At 43.7% G+C, this 21856-nt stretch overlaps 1 protein-coding gene across 4 annotated transcripts in view; it reads right to left on the reverse strand.

Annotated features, from left to right (window-relative positions):
- Positions 1-12194: 12194 nt before the first annotated feature.
- The window catches only part of KIAA1328 (KIAA1328 ortholog), a 171730-nt gene continuing 162068 nt past the window's right edge, over positions 12195-21856 (reverse strand). For all 4 annotated transcript variants that reach the window (XM_032675988.1, XM_032675989.1, XM_032675990.1 and 1 more), the window contains one exon: positions 12195-15502. In XM_032675988.1, the coding sequence (XP_032531879.1) occupies positions 15286-15502 (217 nt within the window). In that variant the 3' untranslated portion in view covers positions 12195-15285. The remainder of the gene's footprint in view (positions 15503-21856) is intronic.

The raw sequence follows: 21856 nt of genomic DNA on the forward strand, positions 1-21856 counted from the left end.
GAGCTGATTGCTGTCAAGGCCTGCCAGAGCCCAGATAGCCAGCTGCAGTCCCCAGGCACAAATGTGATAATAGCCAACAAGCTAAAATCATTAACAGTAACGAATGCCTCTGGAAAGACCCCAACACCTAGGAGGAAAAACCAATGACAGGAGAGGGAGAAAAAAAAAATTAAAAGGGAGCAATTGTAATTTCCTCTCAGCATTTCTGCACTCTGTTTTCCATAACCCTCTGATCCCAATAAAGACTGCCTCACCTAGCTTATGGCTCAGTCTGACTTTCCCCAGCTGGACTCCAATGAGCATTTCTTCTCTCTTTATTTGCTGGCTGGAGAGCAGGGGGAATGAAGACGAGGGAGGAGAGGGAAATACCTGCTGAAAACAACCATCACCTTTAGTTGGCTCTTATGGGTGTTAACTGCTTAAAAAAGGGGTTCTTGTAGCTCTTGGCTGGAAGAGCCAACCCTACATGAAAAACATCTGGGTTGTCCCCACAGCTCATGGCATGTAACTCAGAGGGAGGGGAAAAAACTAGTTTCTACAGCAGATCTTTAAAATTGCCAATGAAATACTGCAGTGCTCTGTTCTGGGACCAGTCCAGGTTCACTCCTTCAGCAATGCCTTGGAGGATGCATGAGACTTTGCAGGTGATGCCAGAATTGGGGAACTACTCTGAGCTAGGCTGAGACGAGAGGTTTGGGACAGATATAAGGAAAAGCTTCTTCCCCATGAAGACAGCTGAGCATAGGAAAAGGCTGCTCAGACAGCCTGACCATCTCAGAGCCAAAGTCATCTCCACTCCTGGAGGTTTACAAGACCCAACAGGATAAAGCCCTGAGCAACCTGGTCCAATCTCATAGCTGACCCTGCTTTTAGGAGGGTAAAGTAGACACCTCCCGAGGTCCCTTCCAACCTGAATCATCCTGTGATTCAAATCAGATGCCGGTGCCTCTCCTCTCTGGTGACAAAGCCAGCTTCACCACACTTGCTCCTTCAGGACATCTCTGTCTACTCCAGCATCCTAATGTTCCTGGGCATGGCTCTTTCCTCCTGAGGAATTTTTTCTGTGACAACCAGAACTGGGAAGCAGACCATAATGAACCTGTGTGCTCCTCCTGCTCTGTGTCAAAATGAAACATCTTCAGCTAAACCCCTTAAATCTTTGGCAAGTCATGTCCCGATCTGCCAAACCTCCAAAATTTTCTTTTTGCTTCCCAACTCCCTACCCTTTTCAGGCCTTCTCTTTTCTCTACCTTATCTCGAAGTAACCTCCACGCAAGCGGCCTTCGGTCAATCAACTGCTTCTACAAGGAAAAGAAAATAACATCAACTTTTAAAAGTAAAAGCAACAGGCTTCGACTCCAGTTTCATTAGCGAGAATGTTTTAGGACAAGAGGGCACGGTCTTAAGCTGTGCCAGGGGAGGTTTAGGTTGGATATTAGGAAAAAATTTTTTACAGAGATTGTAATCAGACACTGGAATGGGCTGCCTGGGAAGGTGGTGGATTCACTGTCCCTGGAGGTTTTTAAGTTGAGACTGGATGTGGCATCAGTGCCATGGTCTGGTAACCACGGCGGGGTTGGATCAAGGGTTGGACTTGATGATCTTGGAGGTCTTTTCCAACCTGGTCAGTTCTGTGATTTACCTGGCACTGAGGCACAGGATTTCATGCTTTATCTTGGTACAGTCCCGTGTAGCAAGCGGGTGTGTCCCATCCAGGGACACATGTGCCTGGGGAGGGTCAGAGGGAAAATCATGACTCTGCTCCTGAAGCACATGACCCAGAGCACACTCTGCACAAGGCATGGGTAATACTAGAGGGAGGGCAGTACATCCACCCGAAAAATCCCCAGTATAACTCAAGGCTACATTTACTATGTTCTCTTTGGACTCATTCGCCTTTTTGCAAAAAATTCTCTGCAAAGCCGTGGCTGACATTCAGGAAAGAGCAACGAAGTGGAGCACCAGCAGCTTTTTGCACCAGCCAGTGAGCCCATTGCTAAGCTGCTTTGTGCAGAAGTTGTAGAAATCACATCCCATGCTGACGCTCACCTTCTTGGGGAGCTGGCAGGGAGGACTGTGTTCCCTTCCAGAGATTGTCAGGGCTCAGAGAAGCATTTAGCAAAGCCACACTGAACCTGTTCGGATGCAGCTGGAGTTTGTAAAATAGGGAACTCTTCTTCCAAAATTAATTCCTGGCTTTGGATTTGCCTGATGTAAAGAGTTTAATTTTCCAGCTCAGAAAACTCTGTGCTGTTCCTTTAGTGAAGGGATAGGAGGGTCTGCAGCCTCCCTGCCCAGCACCTCTAAGAACACCGATTCCTGGGCTGTTCCTGGGAGGTTTCCTCCTGTAGCATATCTTCCCCACAGGATATCCTCAAATGTCCTTCAGTCCCAGGCTCAGTCTTGTGCTAGGAGAACGTTGAACCAGTTCAGCAGGAATGACCAAGGGACAGGCTGGGTGATCCACAGGCCTCCTGTGAAAGCAGGCAATGACCTGAGGGGTCTGTTCAAGCTCCCCCTGGACCTGATAAATGACCTTTAGCACATCACACTGTCCTTAGCACCCCCACCTCCTCAAGGAACTTGTCAGTGCAGCACACCCCACCCAGGGATTTCAGAAACCCTGCCAGACCCCACAATCCACACAGCTCTCCAGTGACCTCAGCACACTTCACCTTGGGGGCTCCAGTTCTCCAAAGGACCACAAAGGCTGGCCCAGACCTCTTGGCATTTTCCAGAAGGAGCTTAGGCAGTTCTTCTGCAAGGTACCCCATCTGGTATCTCACATTGCCTTCTGGGTTTTTAATCAAGTTGCATTCAAGTGGGTTTTCGCATTGCATGATGTTTTGTGGAATCTGTCCTTCCCCATCTGAGCTTTACATTAAGACCCACTGGCAGGTTCATGACATGGGTGGATCTTGAGCTCCGAGCCACAGGATGCTCCTCAGACATCCCACATGCACTCAGGAATTTAACAGCTTTGTTTGGATATTAGGAAAATCCTATGTCAATACACACTGGCATGATGCTTGAAGGAACAGTTTCATGAGCTTCCCCTACTCTCACTACACTCTCAACACCTCTGCTGCAGAAAAGCAAGTTGGCCAGTTCTCCTCTTAAAGTGTCCATGGATATTTTACAGAGTGTCTCCAAGGCGCTGAGAGTCAATCACGTGTCAGATCCCCAGTTGGAAGAAAACAGAAAGAAGGGAAAGAAAACGATAAAAGTAAACAGAAAACTTCTTATATTCTGAAATGGGAACTAAAAGGTGAAGAACCCCCTCACCAGCGACTCCATTCAGAAATCTTGGCAGGGTTTCAGACATCAGACTTCACAGCCAAGTTACTGATGGTAGAGATAAGAATAAGAAACAGTCAGAAATGTACATAGTGCACACATCACCTTGGTATCTAATTAGCTAAATGAGTCTGAGTCTTTACTCAAAAGTAAACTTTTCCCAGTGTACACAAAAGCTGATTAAACTTTAACCTCCTCCCCCACAGATCAACAAAGAAGAGACTCCCAATCAAAGTTATATGGGCCAAAATTTGGTCAGATAGCAAATGTTGTGGAGCTCTCATCTCTAGTTTACCTTCTCTGTTCAGATTTCCCATCCTTGATGAAAGACTTGCAATTTTGGGTTTTTTTAAAGAGTATGTCTTTTGCTAAGCCTGTAAAAGCTCCATAGCATCACTGGAATCTGAACAGACCAAGACTGATTGTCTCATTTTATAGAGCAACCTGCTTCTTACATATCACCTGTGCCCTCACCCACAGTAGATATTTTCACTATGGTCACACCCAGTCTCAACATCTCAGGGCTTGTCTACACTAGGTCGCTCAGTCTGCATTAAATATATGTAAAAAGGACTGGTCACATCACACCAGCAGCTCCTTGGGCACTTTCATTTGATGTCAAAGAGGTCTCTCATCTCTTTTGGTTAATTAAAGGGGTCTTACTTCAACTTATCTTAATTCTCAGTGTTGAAACAGAGTCCTGATGCAGTTTAATTAATCCCCTTTAAAAATGAATTTGAGTTAATTCTCCCATGGGTCTCAAAGCAGAGAGGTGCCCAGAAATCACTACGTGGCTTAATGTTTAGCATGAGATGAAACTCTTTCAGGGTGAGCTACTAAACCCTACCTGAAGATTTCATTTTCTTTATTATTGGAGATTGGAGGAAATATTTTAATTCAGAAAGCAATTATGGGCAGTGATGCCGTACCCATGGTTTGATCATAAGCTTGATGATGAAGGTCACAGCTCTTGGAATCAAGTGGTAGAACGATATTCCCTCATGCCACATAAGTTTATAACTGTAACAAACATTGAAAAAAAGCTTTGAAGTGTGATCATAAAAGCAAAAACAAGACCTCAAATGTATTAGTATTTTTCCAAATCACACATTTTTCATACTTGTGTTTGGCAGTATAACATCCAACAGCATCTGCAAAACACTAAGTACTATTTGAACAGACCAAATGCTTAGGAGGGGAGCCAGAAAAATGTTCACAGCAAAATTTACCAGCCCTTAAATTTAATTACAAATCCAGAACTAAAACTGTGTTCAATAAAAATTTCACTGTGGTGAGTGCAGTAGAGATGGACCTGGGCCAAAAGGGAGCAAAGAAGCAAATCCAGACCTCAGAAGCCTGGACATTGTTTTGAACTTCACAACTGTGAAACAGGACTGAAAGACCTGGACCTGACCACCATTCAGTTGGGAGAACTCAAAACCTCTGTCAGTTACCCTGGGTGGCCAAATGGCATTTTCAGAGCCAAAGAGCCCAGGTGCCCTGCCTGCACCACCTCACTCCCACAGGTGCCACCTCCAGCTCCGATGGGGATTGCCAGGGACACTGCAAATTTGAAATTCAGCAGCACCACATGCACAGAGTGGGCAGACAAGTGAGATCTGGCACATACCAACAAACCCACACTGAGAAACTTTTTTGAAGCAGTCCTTGCCAACAAAAATCTGGCTTTTCCTGGCTCTTTCTTTTTCCATCTCTCCAATACCTACCCACCTCCCACCCCATGGCCAAATCCACAAGCCCTTCATTGACTTTGAGGAGAAAACTCTTTTATTTCTCTCTCTGCTAGATCTCCTGGGGGGCATGAGACACCAAGGGCTTCCCAGTGTCTCTGTTCAGGGTAGTTCAAATAAGAAAATGAAAAACCAGAGGCAGCCCCTCTGCCCATGGCAGCTGCTGAGCCTCAGCTGTGGATAACACTGGGAGCTGGGTCACGTGCAGTCCTGTGGTGCAGAAACTGTCCAGCAGGATAGATGGTCTTGTAGCTTCACAAGACTGTCTACATTTATTAAGTGAAATCACTGCCTGTTTTCTGCAGCATTAAAAGTGAGCTGGAGTACAATATATTTATTGATTGCTACTAAACACACCCTGGGCCTCCCTCCAGCTTCCTCTCTCCTGTTTATCCAAGCAGAGCTTAAAGCACACAGAGACACCTGCATCCCCTGGATAGGCTGTCCCCTGTCCATGGAACAGGGGACACAAAATTGCTGTCCAAACTTCTGTGGTTAATCTCTCAGCAGTGGTGGACTTACACAGGGGAGTTGAAGTCATCAGGCAGGAGAGGGAGAGACAAGCTGGCAATTGAACTGTGGGGCAGGCAAGACACAGCTCCTGGAACTGGAGAGGAGGAGACAATGGGTGTTGGACCCCTGGGATTAAAAGGAGAAACACAAACGAGGAGGAACCAGCACAGAGGCTGATGCAGGCATCTCTACAGCATATTCCTGGGCTGGATATCAGGTGCCAAGAGTCCTGCAGCAGGAACAAAAGCCGGAAAGAAAACACTGCACTGCACAGGGTGGAGAGGGCAGAGCAGAGAAGCCCAGGTTCAGGCACAGCCCATAAGGCAGTGAATCCCACTTTGTTACTGCTCCTTGACACCCTGGGGACCCAAGGCAGAGAAACGAGTCCTAGGATTTATCCCCCTTTTCCAATTAGCCTCATTTCCCCTCCTCCTCTCCCTCCGCCCTGCTGGAATCAATCCTCGTCCTGGCATTTTAAAGGGCAATGTGCACGTTTTATGGCTGTCCCCTATAAAACCATTCTACATGATAACACATCCAGCCCTTTATTAGGGACGTTTGGCAAGTTTATTGGCCAGACATTTTTCTGCACTGACAGATGAGGTCCTGCCATCACTTCTGTGAGCACGAGAGGCCCTCTCTTGTCCCCTCCTCCCCTCTCCTGAGCTGTCCAACCTCATGAAGGCAGCAGCCCACAGGCATCCTCAGTGCACTACCAGCACCCTCCCTGGGCAGCTGAAGTCCTCAGTGTCCTACATCTCATCTGCAGCCAGAAGGAGCAGCAGCAGGGCCACCTCATTTCCCCAGAAAACTACCACCATTTAACTACCCTCTGCTACTGCCCCCTCCACCAAAGACTCATTAACCCTTTATAGCCAGGGAAATGTTCTTGTCTTCATGCACAGGCATCCGGGGTGGCTGATTTTCACATTAAGGCAGGACAGCTGCTCTCTTCTCTACAGCAAGGCTGTGCCTTGGGGAGCTGGAAGGACTTTTGTATCTCCTGTGGGGTAACCATTCTCGTTAGATAGCAGGAAACCAACTAGCCTTTGCCATTTTGGGCACCATGATGCTTTGCCCTACTCAACCCTGATCCTAAGATCACCACAAACACAAGATCTCATTCCTGCAGCACTCTGGAAGTGGGCTGGGACACAGGGGTTCAGCAGATGTTACATGGGGCAGAGGAGCTCTGCTTCCCAAGAAAGCCACAACTGCACTGCCAAAGTGGATTTGTCTCAGACCTCGGCTGACACCACCCAGCCTGACCCTGTGACAGCCCACAGGGGCCCCCGTGAAGCTGGGAGGGCTTGATGTAAAGCCAGCTGCAAGTTTTATGGTGAGTGTTCACAGTCGTCCGTGTGTGTAACGGTGACCAGGATGGTCAGCAGGGGTTTAATGGGGGGTCAAGGATTAAGAAGAGAGACCAGAATTTATCTGAGTGCTCACCTGATGCCTCCTCGTGGCACTTCAGGGCCACTGGCACCGCTGAGGGGTCTGCTCCCCACCACCATCACAGCCAGGGCAGACAAGCTCCCTGGGAAAAGGCTGTGGCGGGTTTCCAAGGTGAGGAAGAGGAGGAAGACCCCAGGCTGGGAAGCAAACCTCTGGCTCAAGTCCTGCTCCAATTTGGGTCACCCTCCCAGGTCACTGCAGATGGTCCTTGTCACTGTTCAGGTGCTTTGAAGGCAACCTGCACATTCAAATGGAAGCAAAGACAAGACTGCGTTGTGGTTCCCACCCTGCACAGCGAGCTTCCCACCTGGCTGTTGGTTTCACTCGCTGATCTTGACCCGTTGTTGCTGTTTAACTCTCAGCAGTGCCACCAGGAGCACTGGTGGTCTCCCTGCACTTTCCAGCCCCCTGCCCCATGTTGGTTCACATGTCACATTTCTAGGCTGTGTTATTCTTAAGTGCTGTAAATCTCTCACTATTATTCTCCCACTTGATATAGTGAGCTGTGTCATTTTGAAAGGAAATACAGAACAGTATATTAAAGAAATCATGGATCTCCTCATTCATGTTTAAAACAAATTTATTACAATGTAAGGAACCCTGAATAGCATGAATTTATTATAATGATTTAGGGCTCCTGGCACTTGAGTTAAAAATGTCTCTCAATAAATAACTTTCCCTTGAAAACACAGCAAATTAATATAGTTTACCATTTCCAAAGTTATATAAATCCAAGAGGCTTAAATCAACAGTACGCTGGATAAGATTACTATTGCTCAGCCAGAGACTGGTATTGCAGCTCAGAAGGATAGAAAAAGTAGTGAAAAAATGGATGGAATGGATCGCTTTTTCTTTTTTTTGGTCACCTTTCTCTCCCTTCCACCACCCTAGGCTATGTCTGTTCTGTGAAAGTCAGACTAATGTGAAACGGATGACAGCAGCTGTGGCCTTTGCACACAGGTATCATTAAAACAGAGCGGCTACTCCACCACCAGACTCAACAAGCACCGCTCCGATATTTCCCCAAAGTGCCTCAAACAAACACAGCCCCGTTGCTTTCGGTAGCTGTGTTTTAATTTGACTGCAAGCCAGGAACTGGGATGTCTCCAGCTTGGCTGCCTCCAGCTCTGCTGCAGTCTCTCAAGTCCAGAGCAAACCTGAGGCTCTAAAAAACTGCTTGAACACTGACCCTGGCCCAGGTGCAGGAATACCCGTGGATGAGGCTGCCTGTCCCTCAGGGCTGGATCCCACTGCACTGGGGCAGCAGTAAGGGAAGCGAAACCCCACACGTAGCTGCAGCCGTCAGTGGGACCGGCAGGTTTCTGTCTGGCAGAGAACTTGCTCCAAGAGCTGTCAGTGGAGCTCAGCAGCTATTGGGGACAACAGCCTGTGCACATCTGTGTGTCTTGGAGAGCAGAGGTTTTGCTCAGCTGCGTGCACAGATGGGTGCCAGCTCATAGAGAAAAATGCTCACATTTGCTCCCTCCCCAGGGACCTTCCTACTGCACAGGCCACCCTGTGGGCAGCAGGAAAAGCTCAGCATCATCAGCTGAACAACCAGGGGGCCCTTCCCAATCAGCCCTGCTCTCAGTAAGGTCTTCTATGGCTTTTTATTTTATGAAGGTCTAATTTTTTTCCCTTTACTGTCATCATGTCAATTTTTTCCCACAACATGGCTGATGATTACTTTTTTAAACAGAGGACAGTACCAGTGACATTCTGACATTGCCAATACAGCCAGAGTACACCCACCTAAGCTTTTCAACATGGGAAGTTAGGGCTGTTAAGAGTCAGATTGACAGCCTTGGTAAATTCAAATCCTCCCTATAGCAGGCAACAAGGAGTTATTAGAAACAGACAAGGCTTTCAGGTCACCCAGTCCATCTCACACCCCACCTTTTAATTGTCTCTCTCACCCATGCTATAAATATCTGACTTTTCTCATCTTGTTTCCTCATTATGTCAATTCTAGCAGTCCCTGATCATTTTTATTACTCCTCACTGAAATCTCTCCAATTTGCCAGTAAACTCTCTGGTAATGAGATCCCTGTGCTAAAGGCACTAGTTCAAATAGAGGGGCACCAGCTCCACTGACAAGGAGCCATTTACTCTGCAATTCAGAGATGTCATCGCCTCCGCACCTGCAGCTCAAAGTCTTCTTGTCTGTTTTTACTGCTTCGTGCTTTGTTCACTTGTCCCCTTCTGAGAGTTTGTGTTGTCTGGGTCTCTCCCATCCCATCAACCATGTGTCTGTCAGACTGTTTTCAAGGTGTCTGAGTTCACAGGTGCTGCACCCACACCTTCATGCTCCATCCCAAATTGAATCCTACAATCTTTTTCTTTCTGCCTGGTATTTCTACTTCACGATTCCTTCGTCTTCAACTCTTCTAAATTTAGCAGGGTCTCCTGGTTTCACTTACAGAATTTCTGCTTCAAGAAATAGGGCCACGATCTGAAGTGCAACCAGACCAGGTACCCAGCCCAACACCTCCAAAAAAGGCTCCCGAAAGTGCCAAAATGGAAATGCTGTGCAGAATGAGGCCACACTGTCACCATTTCACATCAACAGCAGCTGGAACTGGGCATTCTGCTCTAGTGTAAACCCTTCAAGATGCATAAATGATAGAGAAAGTTCAGAAACAGGCACCCCAAATCACCCAGGAGCTGGAAAGCAGACATTAGGACGCAAGGCGTAAAGGATGCCATCTCAGCAAAGAGAAGGCTGGACCAGGAGTTTATCACTCCCTTTGGGTTACTCACTGTCTGACAACATGGGAACTTTGCAATCCAGCTTCCAAAGGCACAACAAAGTCCAGCAGCTGTAAATTCAAAGTAGATAACCCCAGCCTCAAAATAAGGCAGTTTCGCAGCAGGAGGAATAATTGAATGCTGGAAGATTTTAAAGGGGCGTTTTTAAAATTTCAATGCAACTTCCTCGCAGTTAACCCTAACTTGAGAAAGAACCAGCTTTTGTGTCTGTGAATTCGTCTTGTCCTTTCCTTCCTTATCAGGTCTAGCAGAGGAGAGGAGCTCCCACACTGTCCTTAATGCTCATGATATTCAACACTCTGTGTTTGGATAACTGCTTTAATCTAATCCATGCTTCAAGGTTTTAAGGTAGTTGCCAGTGAGCAAGCAGGAAAGATAACTTTTTCCAGCTTTTCACTCTCCTCTTGTCTGCAGAGAGGAGACCAGAAAGAATGAACTTACACTCCAAGACATGCCATGAGTGAAAAGTTATTTTTCACGTACTCAGGATGACTCCCAAATTAAGGAAACTAAGAAGTTATGGCTGTCACTGCAGCTCATGGATTAATTTGTCTGCTGGGACCATCTGCGCATCTCTCACCTCACATATGTTAGGGCCTCACCAGTCAGTGACATCTGAGTTTCTCCAGCTTAGCTTCCCAGTGCCTGAAATGACCCCTTCAAGCCTCAAAATACATGAAGTCTGAGAGCTTCAGCTTCTGTTCCATGGCAATGACTGGCCTACATGCTTCTGCTCTTACAGCTTTCATTTCACAGACAAGTTGTTGGTGGATACATCCAACATGTTCTGCTATGGGCCCTAATATAAGTAAGAGCCTCTCTGAGATCTGGTGGTAAAACACACTTCGCCAAGAGAACCTGCTGCAGAGGGAGGCAAAGTGGCTCCCCCAGAGCTGGGAAACAAAGCCAATTCCCCCACATCCCCACCCCTGTGCTGTGCCACCCCTGTGAACTGTGGAGTCATCAAGCACCAAAACTGACCAGGTCAGCTTCTTGCTCTTTTTTAGCTGAATTCTGCTTCCAAACACCAAAGATCACCAAGAAATCTCTGCTACACAGCCATGCCAAAGATGCTTAAGGTAGTTGTCTCTCATCTACGTGGAGTCACAATACTGTAAAACATTTATTGTCATTGTGAGCAGACAAGCCTTCAAGTGATGCAGGGAGTGGAGCATATATGAATCACAAGAGGCACTTTCCAGAGGAAAGCCACCCAGTCAGAGCTGACTTCACTGCTTCTGCTGGTTTAAATCACCTCATTCAATATTCTGTGTTGTCTTATGTAGCATGCAGTTATGTAAATTTATAAATCATACACTAATTAGCACACAATTTCATAAATTTAGTAACAGTGAAAAAGGAGGTTTCTAACTAACCAGGCTGTGCTCTCTCCCCCACAGATAGTGCAAATTCAAACACAGCCTGGAGGTCGTATTTCAGAAAATCTCTGCTGCAACTTTTAGAGTTTAACCCCAGGCTCACGGGCACTTTCAAGTGATATCTCAGGCTCAATTTCTCTGAAGTGCAGCTAAGCCCTTTCCTCTTCTTCCTTAACACCAAACCTCCACAGATCATTGGATCACTGCAAATTTTGTTTTGTTTATTTCTCCCTTATTCAGATTCTTGCTACATTCAGTCTTACATTCTTCTGTCATCTAAGTCACCATACCTTGCTGGCAATTAAATTCAGTCCGTGCCCTGGGTTATACTGGTTCTGCACTATTGCCCTCCTTGTGCTCTGGCCTCCTTGTCCAGCTACTCTAAAGGGGAGCAACGAAGTTAGGTCAAGGTCATTTTTCCTTCTTTCCCTCATTTGCTAAGTATCCCTTGGACAGTAGCTCCCCAATGCAGGAACATGATCTGGAAAAGGGGTGTGGAGTCATAAACCTCTAAGGGAACCTGTGCTTGAAGACATTTCTCACTCCAAGACATAAACACACAATTCTCCTTCATCTGCTTACTACAGTTTAACAACACGGCCCTACCCTCTGGCTCACCTCCACTTCACCTACACCTTTAGTCATCCTTTGGTACAGTTCTCTGCCTTGCATCTTTATCCTTGCTTGCCTTCCCCTCATCCTTTCTTCCTTACTCTTTAATTCCACCTTTTTGTCCCAAAGCATGGTGCTGGCTCTCCCATTCTCTTCCCTTTTGTATTTTGAGACCTCTCCTCTACTTCTTGCTGCAAAAGAGGTCTTGCTTCTTCTCATAGCAAGACTGGTGTCCTGGAGAGGAAGAGGAGGCTTAAAATGAGCTCCTCATGTTAGGGTTAGCAAACATCTTAGCAAACTGGAGACTCAAAACATACATGATGTGATGATGTGGGAAGTGGAACAAATTGTCAATGGCAGTATTGATGTCTGAGCTGGACAAAAACAAGAAGATAAGCCAAATAAAAGTCTGGAAGGATAAATGAAACTCCCAGATAATTTATTAGATTAAGATCTCACATACATATATAAATATGTACTCAGGATGGGATTCAACAGCAAGACAGGAGAGGCTAGACATGAAAAACGTGTGATTACTACAGGTCCATGGTGTGCAAGGTGCACAAAAGCAGTAATTACACAAACAGACATCAAGTGCGTGTACGAACATCTCAGGAAGGACAGAAATTGAAGGCCTGGGTGGGAGCCTTAGAAAAGTCACGTCACTCCACAAAGCCTCACGTAAAACACATCCAGATGTGTAGCTGGAGAATATTCACTGGGGACACTCTGGACAAACAGTCCATGGCTGGACTAACTTGGCAGCTCCCAATATAGGAGCTTAAACTTAAAAGGACACTGTCAAGTGATTGCTTTTGCTAGCTTAATTTTTGCATTTCCTCTACGGTTTTAGCAGATGGAAAACAATTCCCCTCCCAGTCCCAACTACTGATTTTGTCCTTTCCTATTTGACAATCATTGATTTTTTTTCTAAGGCTATAAATGTTTTAATAACTTCAACTTTGTAGTGCCTCATGGCAAAATATCTTTGCTTGCACTGACTGCTAAACACTATTCCTAATGTACTGCTGATAACTAGAGCAAGAGCCAGCATTATAAAAAATGATTTTCCACAGGGTCTATGAAATTAATAGGTTTTGTTTCTTTGTTCACATCTCATAGAGAACTAAAGCATACAGGTCTTCAGCCATGAGACATTTTAACCATCTTTATTCTACAAACCTTTGCTTCATGAAGATATGCCTCCTGTGTTGCTCTGTCTGATGGACAGCACCTTAAGCATAGAGCCCACAAACCTGACAATGTCCTTTCAAAAAGAGCTACAACCAAAATACAGATTCAAGTCAAAAATCACCTTCAGAACTACAAATTCTTATGGACAAAATGTATCATAAGGAATCCTAAAGTAGTTAAATATTGGCACCCACAAAAGAACCAAAGAAGAGAATGCTCCCACGTAGTGTTCTCGACTGGGTACACAAAGGCACCTTTCAAGAAATAGACAAGTATTTTTTGCTGTTTCGAAAGGTCAGTTAGCACTTATTAGAAAAGGCAATTAAAGTTTCAGTCAAACTGGAAAAGAGAAGAGAAGCAATTGGACTGAAATCAGAGAACTGTTTCTTTATAAATGCCAAACCTTAACGAAAAAAAACACTAACAAAACTAAAAAACTCCATAAAGAACCCCCAAACTTTAAGATTTTAATGTGACAGTCATTTCTGCATGGTTATCCCCAGTTTTCCTGCTGGTCTTCGTACATTTTTCTCTTCTTTCTCCTCCTTTTTCCTGCCCTTTTCAAGCAGCAGACTACTCAGCCAGCAGAATGAGAAAACTTATTTCCCCACTCGCTAAACTCAGGTCAGGGCACTGAATACATCTTTGGGGCTCTTAGCACAAACCCGTGCCTTCACAGGCTCAGGGAGTAGAACGAGCAGGACACTCAACAGCAGATGGACATATTCCAAAGAACTGTAATACGTAACTAAAAGCAGGACAGACCACACAGGGGCTTTCCGCAGCAGTAATTTTCTGGTCCGTCAATGCTGCTTCCCTCCTTTAAACTCCTCCGAGCAGCTTTTAAGATTCATCTGGGATGCACAAAAACAGTATCACCTAATTTGTGATTAAGAACTGGGCCTGAGCGAAGCAGCCCAGAGTAACCTGAGGTTCTTCTTCCCCTTCATCCTCCTTTTGTTTTGTTGCCATGAGAGCACAGTGCTGCCGGGGCAGGTGCACCAATGCTCCTGAGCCTTGTGAGCTCCTTGCAGAGCACCAAACATTGCACAGGAGTCAGTGTGAGGGAGGCAGGCAGCAGCCATACCCCAAGGATCAGCACAGCAACTCCCTGCCATTAAGATAAGCAGGGTTGCCTAAAGAGACCATCTGAAAAGCGGTACTGGTCCACAAAGTGGAGTTTGGGAGCAAATGGCCTAGAACTTGCCCGCACTGACTCAATTCTACCTTTCCCTCGCTGCAATTTTACTGTGCAAAATGAGTATTTTAGCCTATATTTCTAGGAACACATGCCGGTGGCTACTGTTACAATAAAATATGAACACTGCATTGTGGAGAAAATGACCATTAATCCTGTAATCTGCAGTCATTTTTACCAATTCGGCACATTTCTTTAAATAACCAAGTACATGCAGTAGATGGAACTGCATTTAAATAAACTGAAATAGATACAGCATGAATAATTAAAGCCAGCAGGAAAATGTGCTTTGCGAGCCGCTAGTGGAAATAATTACTGATTTGTCTTATTTACAATGGAGCCTGGATACAGGATCAAAATAGTGCAAGTTAGTGAAAATGTCTTAAGACTGCTCTTATACTACAACTACTATGTATTTCATCTTGCAAAGTACATCAAATAGGTTTTGGACCTCTACAATGTCTGACTCTGTTCTGCTATTTCAGGGTTAGGTTACCAAGCACGTAACTCTGTCAAATAGCACTGATTTAAAGAGGAATATAATTCAAACGGGTGCCTAGTACATCAACCTGTAACATCATCTATTAACATTATCAGACACTGTAGAGTTGAGCTTACGATATATCCCCTAAAAACTCAGTGTGTTAAATATCAGAATGTTGAAGAAAAAAGTAGATCATAAAAATCAGTGAAAAAGTAATAAAGTGCTTGTACCTTTATAATATGCCAGGTTTTAAACAGACTTGTTTAATTAGAAAATAATCTACTTCGAACATGCTGGTTCTTGAATGTTAGGCAGTTCTTGCAAACTGCTTTAGAGCCAAAAAATCGATAATGAAATATACTTCCGATATGAGGCTGGCAAAACTGTGACTTCAATCTATTAGAAAATGTTGTAGATTAAAAAAAATTCTATTTCAAATTGATTACTTGGCACATGAAAGGTTTAGAGAAAAAAGCTAACGCTTTTGGATTGGCCTACCCCAACAATATACTTGCATCATGATTACTAAATCCAAAATGAAACTGGATGATAATTAGCTATGTTTTAGGAGAGGGAAAACAAGCAGTTGTCACTCAAATAATTTAAAAATTGGCTGTAGACCAATGAGTTGTGTCAAATGAAGAAAATCTCCTCGAGGAGCCGGCTCTCCTCCATCTCCTCTGCTCTGCTCCTGGAGCTGCCAGGGCTCTGGTACCACGATGATGACAGCCTGTGGCTCGCATGACGAGGCGTGTGCATTTTGTTCCTGTCATCAGGTTCTCTGCAGAGCTGTCCCGGGGCAGATATCGGACTCATCGCTTCAACCAGGTCCAGAAGACAGGCTTCGTACCTACACAGACACACCAAGAAAACAGAGCTCCATTAAGATCGCAGCACCATGCAGGAATTGAATCCAGTTTTCCTGCCTCCATAAATCAGACTAGACCTGCATTTGTCTGATGGGGGCCACCAGCACAGAACGAATTTTGCTGTATGGGCTCCTGTCAGTAATGACAGTACAGAGGTAGTGGAAAAGAGGTGAGCAAACCATGGGTGCTCAGGTTATTTTAAGCTGTTTCATCAGCTTTTCCATTTGAGGTGTGCAATGTCTTAGTCACACTCTGGAGACTGAACACAGACCTCAGAGACATGACAGCCAAACACACAGAGTGGGTAAAAGGCAGACCCACATCAGTAATGGTAAAGCAACATGCTGCACCTTTTTTTTGAATAGACCTCTACACTTGATTTAGTTTCCCAGGGATTTGAAAACAGCAGGAGACTTTATTACTATTGCCACAGACTGCATGTGCTTCCTGTAAATCTCTATGTACTATATGGAGTCTGTCTGGTGGAAGCACTGAAGGAATAGGATCTAAGCAAGGTAATACAAAGACATCCAGAGAAAAGGCAAAGGTGTAAGCATTACTCAGGCTGTCCTTTAAGTGGGAGTACAGATGTGGAAGAAGGTTGCAAGCCAGTGTTATCTGCTAATGCACACTGAATAATGGCAGTTCCTTCAGACAGAGACTTCCTATTAATATTCACACGAGACAAGACCTGATCTAAATACCAGCACAGGATTGATCATTACAATATATTTCCTCCTGTCCAATTTTAAATGTCTTAAACAATACCATTTCCACTGCTTCCCCAGGGAGGCTGTTCTCTGGTGCTATCTAAGTGATAACTAAGAGTGATATCCAAGAGACAGCACTCCAGAGTTTTACCCAAAAGTCCCCTTTGTTCCATCCTGTTGTTAGCACTAATCTGCCTGATGTTCCCAACCCTGAAGTAACTCACACATTCAAAGACTATCACGCACAGAACATTATTCACAGCACCCAACTGAAAGCTGGTGCTGTGGATTGGATCCATAGGGTCCTTCTCTTGGAAGCAAAAGAGTTAATTCATAGCATGAGAAAACACCTCAAGCTGTTCCCTGCTTTGAGAAAATCCCCTGTTTCTCCTTCCATGCCAGTAGGAAAGTAGAAAGACTAAGCAAATAATACAGTTGGGGTAGGTCTGTCAACTCAGATGGGATGAAAAATTCTTAAGAACATTCACAACAGTTTATTGATGTGAAAGATTAGCAGTGGGCAAAGGATATCCCAAAGGCAGACAGACCCCCACTTCTGCTGTCCAGTAGTCTCACGCAGCAGCAGCAGGCAAAAGGTTTTCCTTCCCTAAACTAGCCATGCCATGCAAAACACTCTTCATTATCTCCAGCAGCGGGTGCTGTGTCCCATCCGTCCTCAGAAAACTGTCACAGAATCACAGAATCATTTAGGCTGGAAAAGACCTCTAAGATCATCGAGTCCAATCTGTGACCGATCACTGCCCTGTCAACCAGACCACAGCACTCTGTGCCACGTGCAGCAGTTTCCTGAATGCCACCAGGGATGGTGACTCCACCACCTCCCTGGGTAGCCTCTTCTAATTCCTGACATGACAGATGCTTGTCCACGACCAGGTAACTCACTGTTATGTCTGAGACACAGAACTACTTCCTTGGCTCAAAGGAGTTAACAGTGGTACTCATGGCTTTATACCAGTGTTAATGGTGACCACTGAAATTATTCAATAAATGCTTTTATTTCCTTCCATTTTTATTGTTTCTTCTAGTCTTATGGCCACCATAATTTCTAACACAAACTGGCTTGACATTACTGCCTTACAGGGCTCTCTCCTCTGTTTGATTACAGATTGTTTTATTTTCCTTCAAATGTACTAACTTGCATGTCACTCAATCAAAAACCCAATTTGCAAATTTCTTTTTCACATTTAAAGCTATGTGTCTTTCTATTATTTCTCTGTTTAAATCACCTAATAGCAAAAAATTAGTAACTCAAACCAAAAAAAACCCCCAGCTTTTGTTTCAAATGGACCTTGTAAGTGGCTAACCCTAAGCAAACATGATGTCTTTCTGTTATCCCAGTCAAAAAGTTCAGAAGGATATGGAGTTTTGGGTAGTCAAACAAGACCATTTTAGAGGGGTCTGTAAGTTTGTAGTAGCATTCAGAAATACCCTTTAAAAACCGAAGCTTCTTAAAGATATCTCCAATGTAAAATGGAATAAGCTGTACTGATAGTGAGAACTAGCACATAGATATACGAGACTTTTTACACAAAGTTTTGGACTAGACTCTGTATAGATACAGACATATGCTTTGAACCCCCAAAGAAACCCAGTTAACACATAGGCTGGTTTCATTAGCCACACCTAAAACTTCCTTTTAGATTAATCTAGTCTAGCATACAAATGCTTATCTCCTCTGACGGCAGTGCTATCATAAAATTTCAATTTCTCCAGCAGCCACATTCAATCACAGATTAGGCAGGGGGAAACCAAACCAGCCAGCACGTTTATAGCAAACGTGCAGGCCCTAGATTTCAGCAGTACCTTCGAGTTCATTTCTTCTGCAGGTTTATCTAAGTTTTACAGCATTTCTGCTATCAGGAAGGCTAAATGATTTGGCAGATTACAAGCGCAGCAAATAGCAAAGATTATTTAAAAGACCAGGTGTTGTAAATCAGTCTATTTGACACCACAGTTATATATGCAATAAAGTGAATGAACTCTGCTAACAGAGCGCTATCTGATAAAGAGAATGCTCCTTGCAGGTATTTAGTGTTTAATCCCAGGATAATGGTTTGCCCTGGTTTGTCTAGGCAACATCAGACAGCATCTGGCTGGAGGCAACAGAGTAGACCTAGAATGGTTTGAAATTTGCAAAGACAATTTTCTCACCTTTTTTTTTTGTATCCTAATATTTAAAAGACACTGTCAGAATGCTCAAATCCTGTAATGAAACTTTCTCTAAAAGCAGGATATGTATTCTTTGCATGACTTGAATAAATGCACAAGTAAAAACAGGCTTCGTTATTATTATTATTAATACAACACTTAATGGCTTCAGTGAAGTCAAAGCTGCAGAATCAGGCACTCAGAAGTCAGAACACTTCAGACATGAAAACTGACCTGGCAAACTTGTCTTATTAATAGTGAATGCTCTTTTAATGTAAACGAACAGCCAAGGGTCCCCTTGTACTGTTCATGCTTCCCAAGGAGAAAAAATTCCCAAAAGTTCTGTGGAAGCACCAGCACTGTACATTAAGCCACATACAGAAATTCCTCACGTCTAGATGTTCAACCAAGCAAAGAAATGTCCCATCAGTGCTAGATGCTTACACTCATTTGCTTTGAAGGGTTTTGCCCTCTGAACAGAAGGAAAACAACATGGGCAACTGTCCCTTTAAGGATGGCGATAATTCAGTCTGTCCTCACCTTTTTGGTACATTTGCTAGTGTGCTGGAAAGAGCATCTCCGCAACAGACTGGAAAATAATCTTTTTTCTAAGTCTGGTTTTGACACTTCCCCCATGTACACTTTTTCATCTAACTTTCATGAGCTTGAAAGTCTGCATGTTTCATCACAGGAGAGGAAAATTTGTAAGGTCTACGAGTTTGGATTAGAACTCTAACTACTTAGACAGACAAAGTCTGGTGAAAGTAATGATCATAAGGTCTCCAAAAACGCCATCAGGAGATGGAACACAAAGAATTAGTGTACGAAGCAGGAGGAAAGCAGGGCCACATGCAAGAAGACAGAGAGGAGAGCAGAGAGAACAGACCAAGCTAAGATTTGAAGCTCTCTTCCAAGGAAGACATTTCACCTTTGCTTTTATTGTAGGACATAAAACTCCAAATACAGCTTAGAAAGCAGCATAGAGATGACCAAACTACCTGAGAGGTTTGAACCACTGGGATCAAGCTGGTATAGCTGGGTCAGTGCAGAACTGTGACCTGGGTGGCTAAATCTATCCTGGTCAGGCATTGCATAGTGCTGAGACAGGATTCCCTTAATCTCCTTTGCACTACTAACACAGGCTGCTGGAAATTTGTCTCCTCAGCCCCTAAAGCCCTTGTGGAAATTTTATTAGAAACTTTCAGCGCCAGCTCTTAATTAAATAAGTATCTAGTGGAGTTTGCAAATTCTTAATGTAAAGGAGTTTTGTAGTCTATCACTAAGGTAACAGGAAACATCATCAACCATTATGATTCAGAATAGATCATTAAACATTCACATTTTAAAAAGGAAAACAGTACAAAAATAAATACAAGATGGCACAAAGCCAAATCCTTCATTTCACAGTATTTGTGTTTCACTGCCTGTGCAGCAGAGTACAGCTCTCTGAACATCTACATGTGCATCTTGCTTTGTCTTGTGTTTCCAAATCAAAAGGGAAGGAAGACTCTCACATTTCTGCGACAAACACACGAATGTGGCTGATGCTCTGGGAACCATAAGAACACTTATTTCCCAGGATGGTTGCTGAGAAATCACCTGAAACCACTTGGTATTCTTTAAAATAAAACCTACGGGGGGCAATCAGAGCTCAGAGAGTCCCACAGTGTACAGTACCTAAAAAATGGTCACATTAGGCAAGAATGATGCACAGAACTCATAACTGTGTAGGATATTAGAAAGAACAGTGCTCTTGAAGGGAACCACTGAGCATCCTTGCCTCAGTTGGCTGAACAATGATGCTTGTGTATTTATTTAGACATTTGGGATACACCATTGAATTTTTAATGTTTTTCTATTTCCCACTGCTAGTAAAATATATTATAATTCTTACACAATGTCCAATTTTTAAACTATACTAATGTATTTTCATATTGTGCAGTCCCATTTAACTAATAATATTATTTGTTCCTTCCTGAAAAAACCAGCACAACCTCAACAAGTTTGATATTTGGAGGAGCAGGAATTTCCCCATGAGGCAAAATAACTAAACTTATTAGAGTCATAAATACTCTGGCAGTAAGATATATGTATATTTCTTTAAACAAGCAGTGTCAGATATTACTTGATCACTATATTAAGAGATATCTTTTCATTTACAGTCTCTGAAAATTTATTCTTCAACCATAAATGTGTACAAAACACATGGAATGTCTCTTTGAAAGGTGATGGCATTTCAACAAAGCATACTGGCAATACGGCTTTGGAGATTAGTAGCTGTATAGGCTTACTTTATTTAACTGTATATACTAGAGGAAATAAAAAGGTTTATTTTTGTACTACTGCTTATATTTTCAACATAAAGTTCAAAGTGATTTACTAATGTTACATGAATTGCCTCTGAATTACGGTACAGTATTGTGCCTAAGTACAAAGCCTAACACTATTCTGTATTCATAAAACACAGCCTGCCCCTGAGCACTTTACAAATGCTAAATACAGCTAAAAACACATTCAAGGGGTAGGGAACAGTCCCATTTTACAGAAAATTAAACAGTTTATTGTTATGATAGAGCAAATATCGAATCCCCTGTTTGACTGGAACAAACAGGGCAAATAAAAGCAGAGAAATAACAGATGCAGATAAGAAGTGGCCTCAGTAGCCAAAACTACCTGAAACCTGAAGACACCACACTAGAGATACAACCTCAGGTTATCTGGAAGAAACACCTGTGATGATCAATCGATCACCCATGCCCAAGTTAACCCAAGCTCCACAGGCAAAGGGAAGAACTCCACTCAAAGAGTCCTAACCACTCTCTGCCATCTTTATTCTTGCATCCATAATTACTGCATAAGGGATGCTAGATGTATCTCTATGGCTTGTCCTTCCAACATCCATATACCAACCCATTGTCCATAAATTTGACTAATTCCCTTTTCAGCCTGCAGCTTCCACAATGTCGTGTCACAGCCTGTTCAGGAAGTTCATTGTTATCGAAAGACAAACTTTTGTTGCCTGTTTTAACCTCATGTCTTACTAGTGTTGTAAGTGCTTTTTTAAGGATTGACTGCAGTTAGTCTCTCTTACATGGTGGAACCTGGCAAAAAACAGTTCACATTCAACTTACCCATCACCTTCACAATTCTGCAAACCCCGATCATTTCTTATTCAGTCTTTTCCCATCCAAAAGCATAGCTTCTTGATCTCTCCTTAAATGGCAGCTGCTTCATCCTGCTGATCAAATTAATTGTCCAGTGCACATTTCCTAGCCTCCACTACATCTTTCTTGAGAAGCAAAGAACCAACCAGAATCAAAATGCAGGTACACCAAGACTTGTGTATCCTCAAGATCTGTGAAGTTCTAGGAAGCTTTGACCTCCACAAATCCTTCAGTATCATGTAGGCATGGTGTTGATGACTCTTCCCTAGGTAAATTACAGTTTCATTCACTG

The sequence above is a fragment of the Chiroxiphia lanceolata genome, chromosome Z, assembly GCF_009829145.1.
Source record: "Chiroxiphia lanceolata isolate bChiLan1 chromosome Z, bChiLan1.pri, whole genome shotgun sequence".
Taxonomy (NCBI): domain Eukaryota; kingdom Metazoa; phylum Chordata; class Aves; order Passeriformes; family Pipridae; genus Chiroxiphia; species Chiroxiphia lanceolata.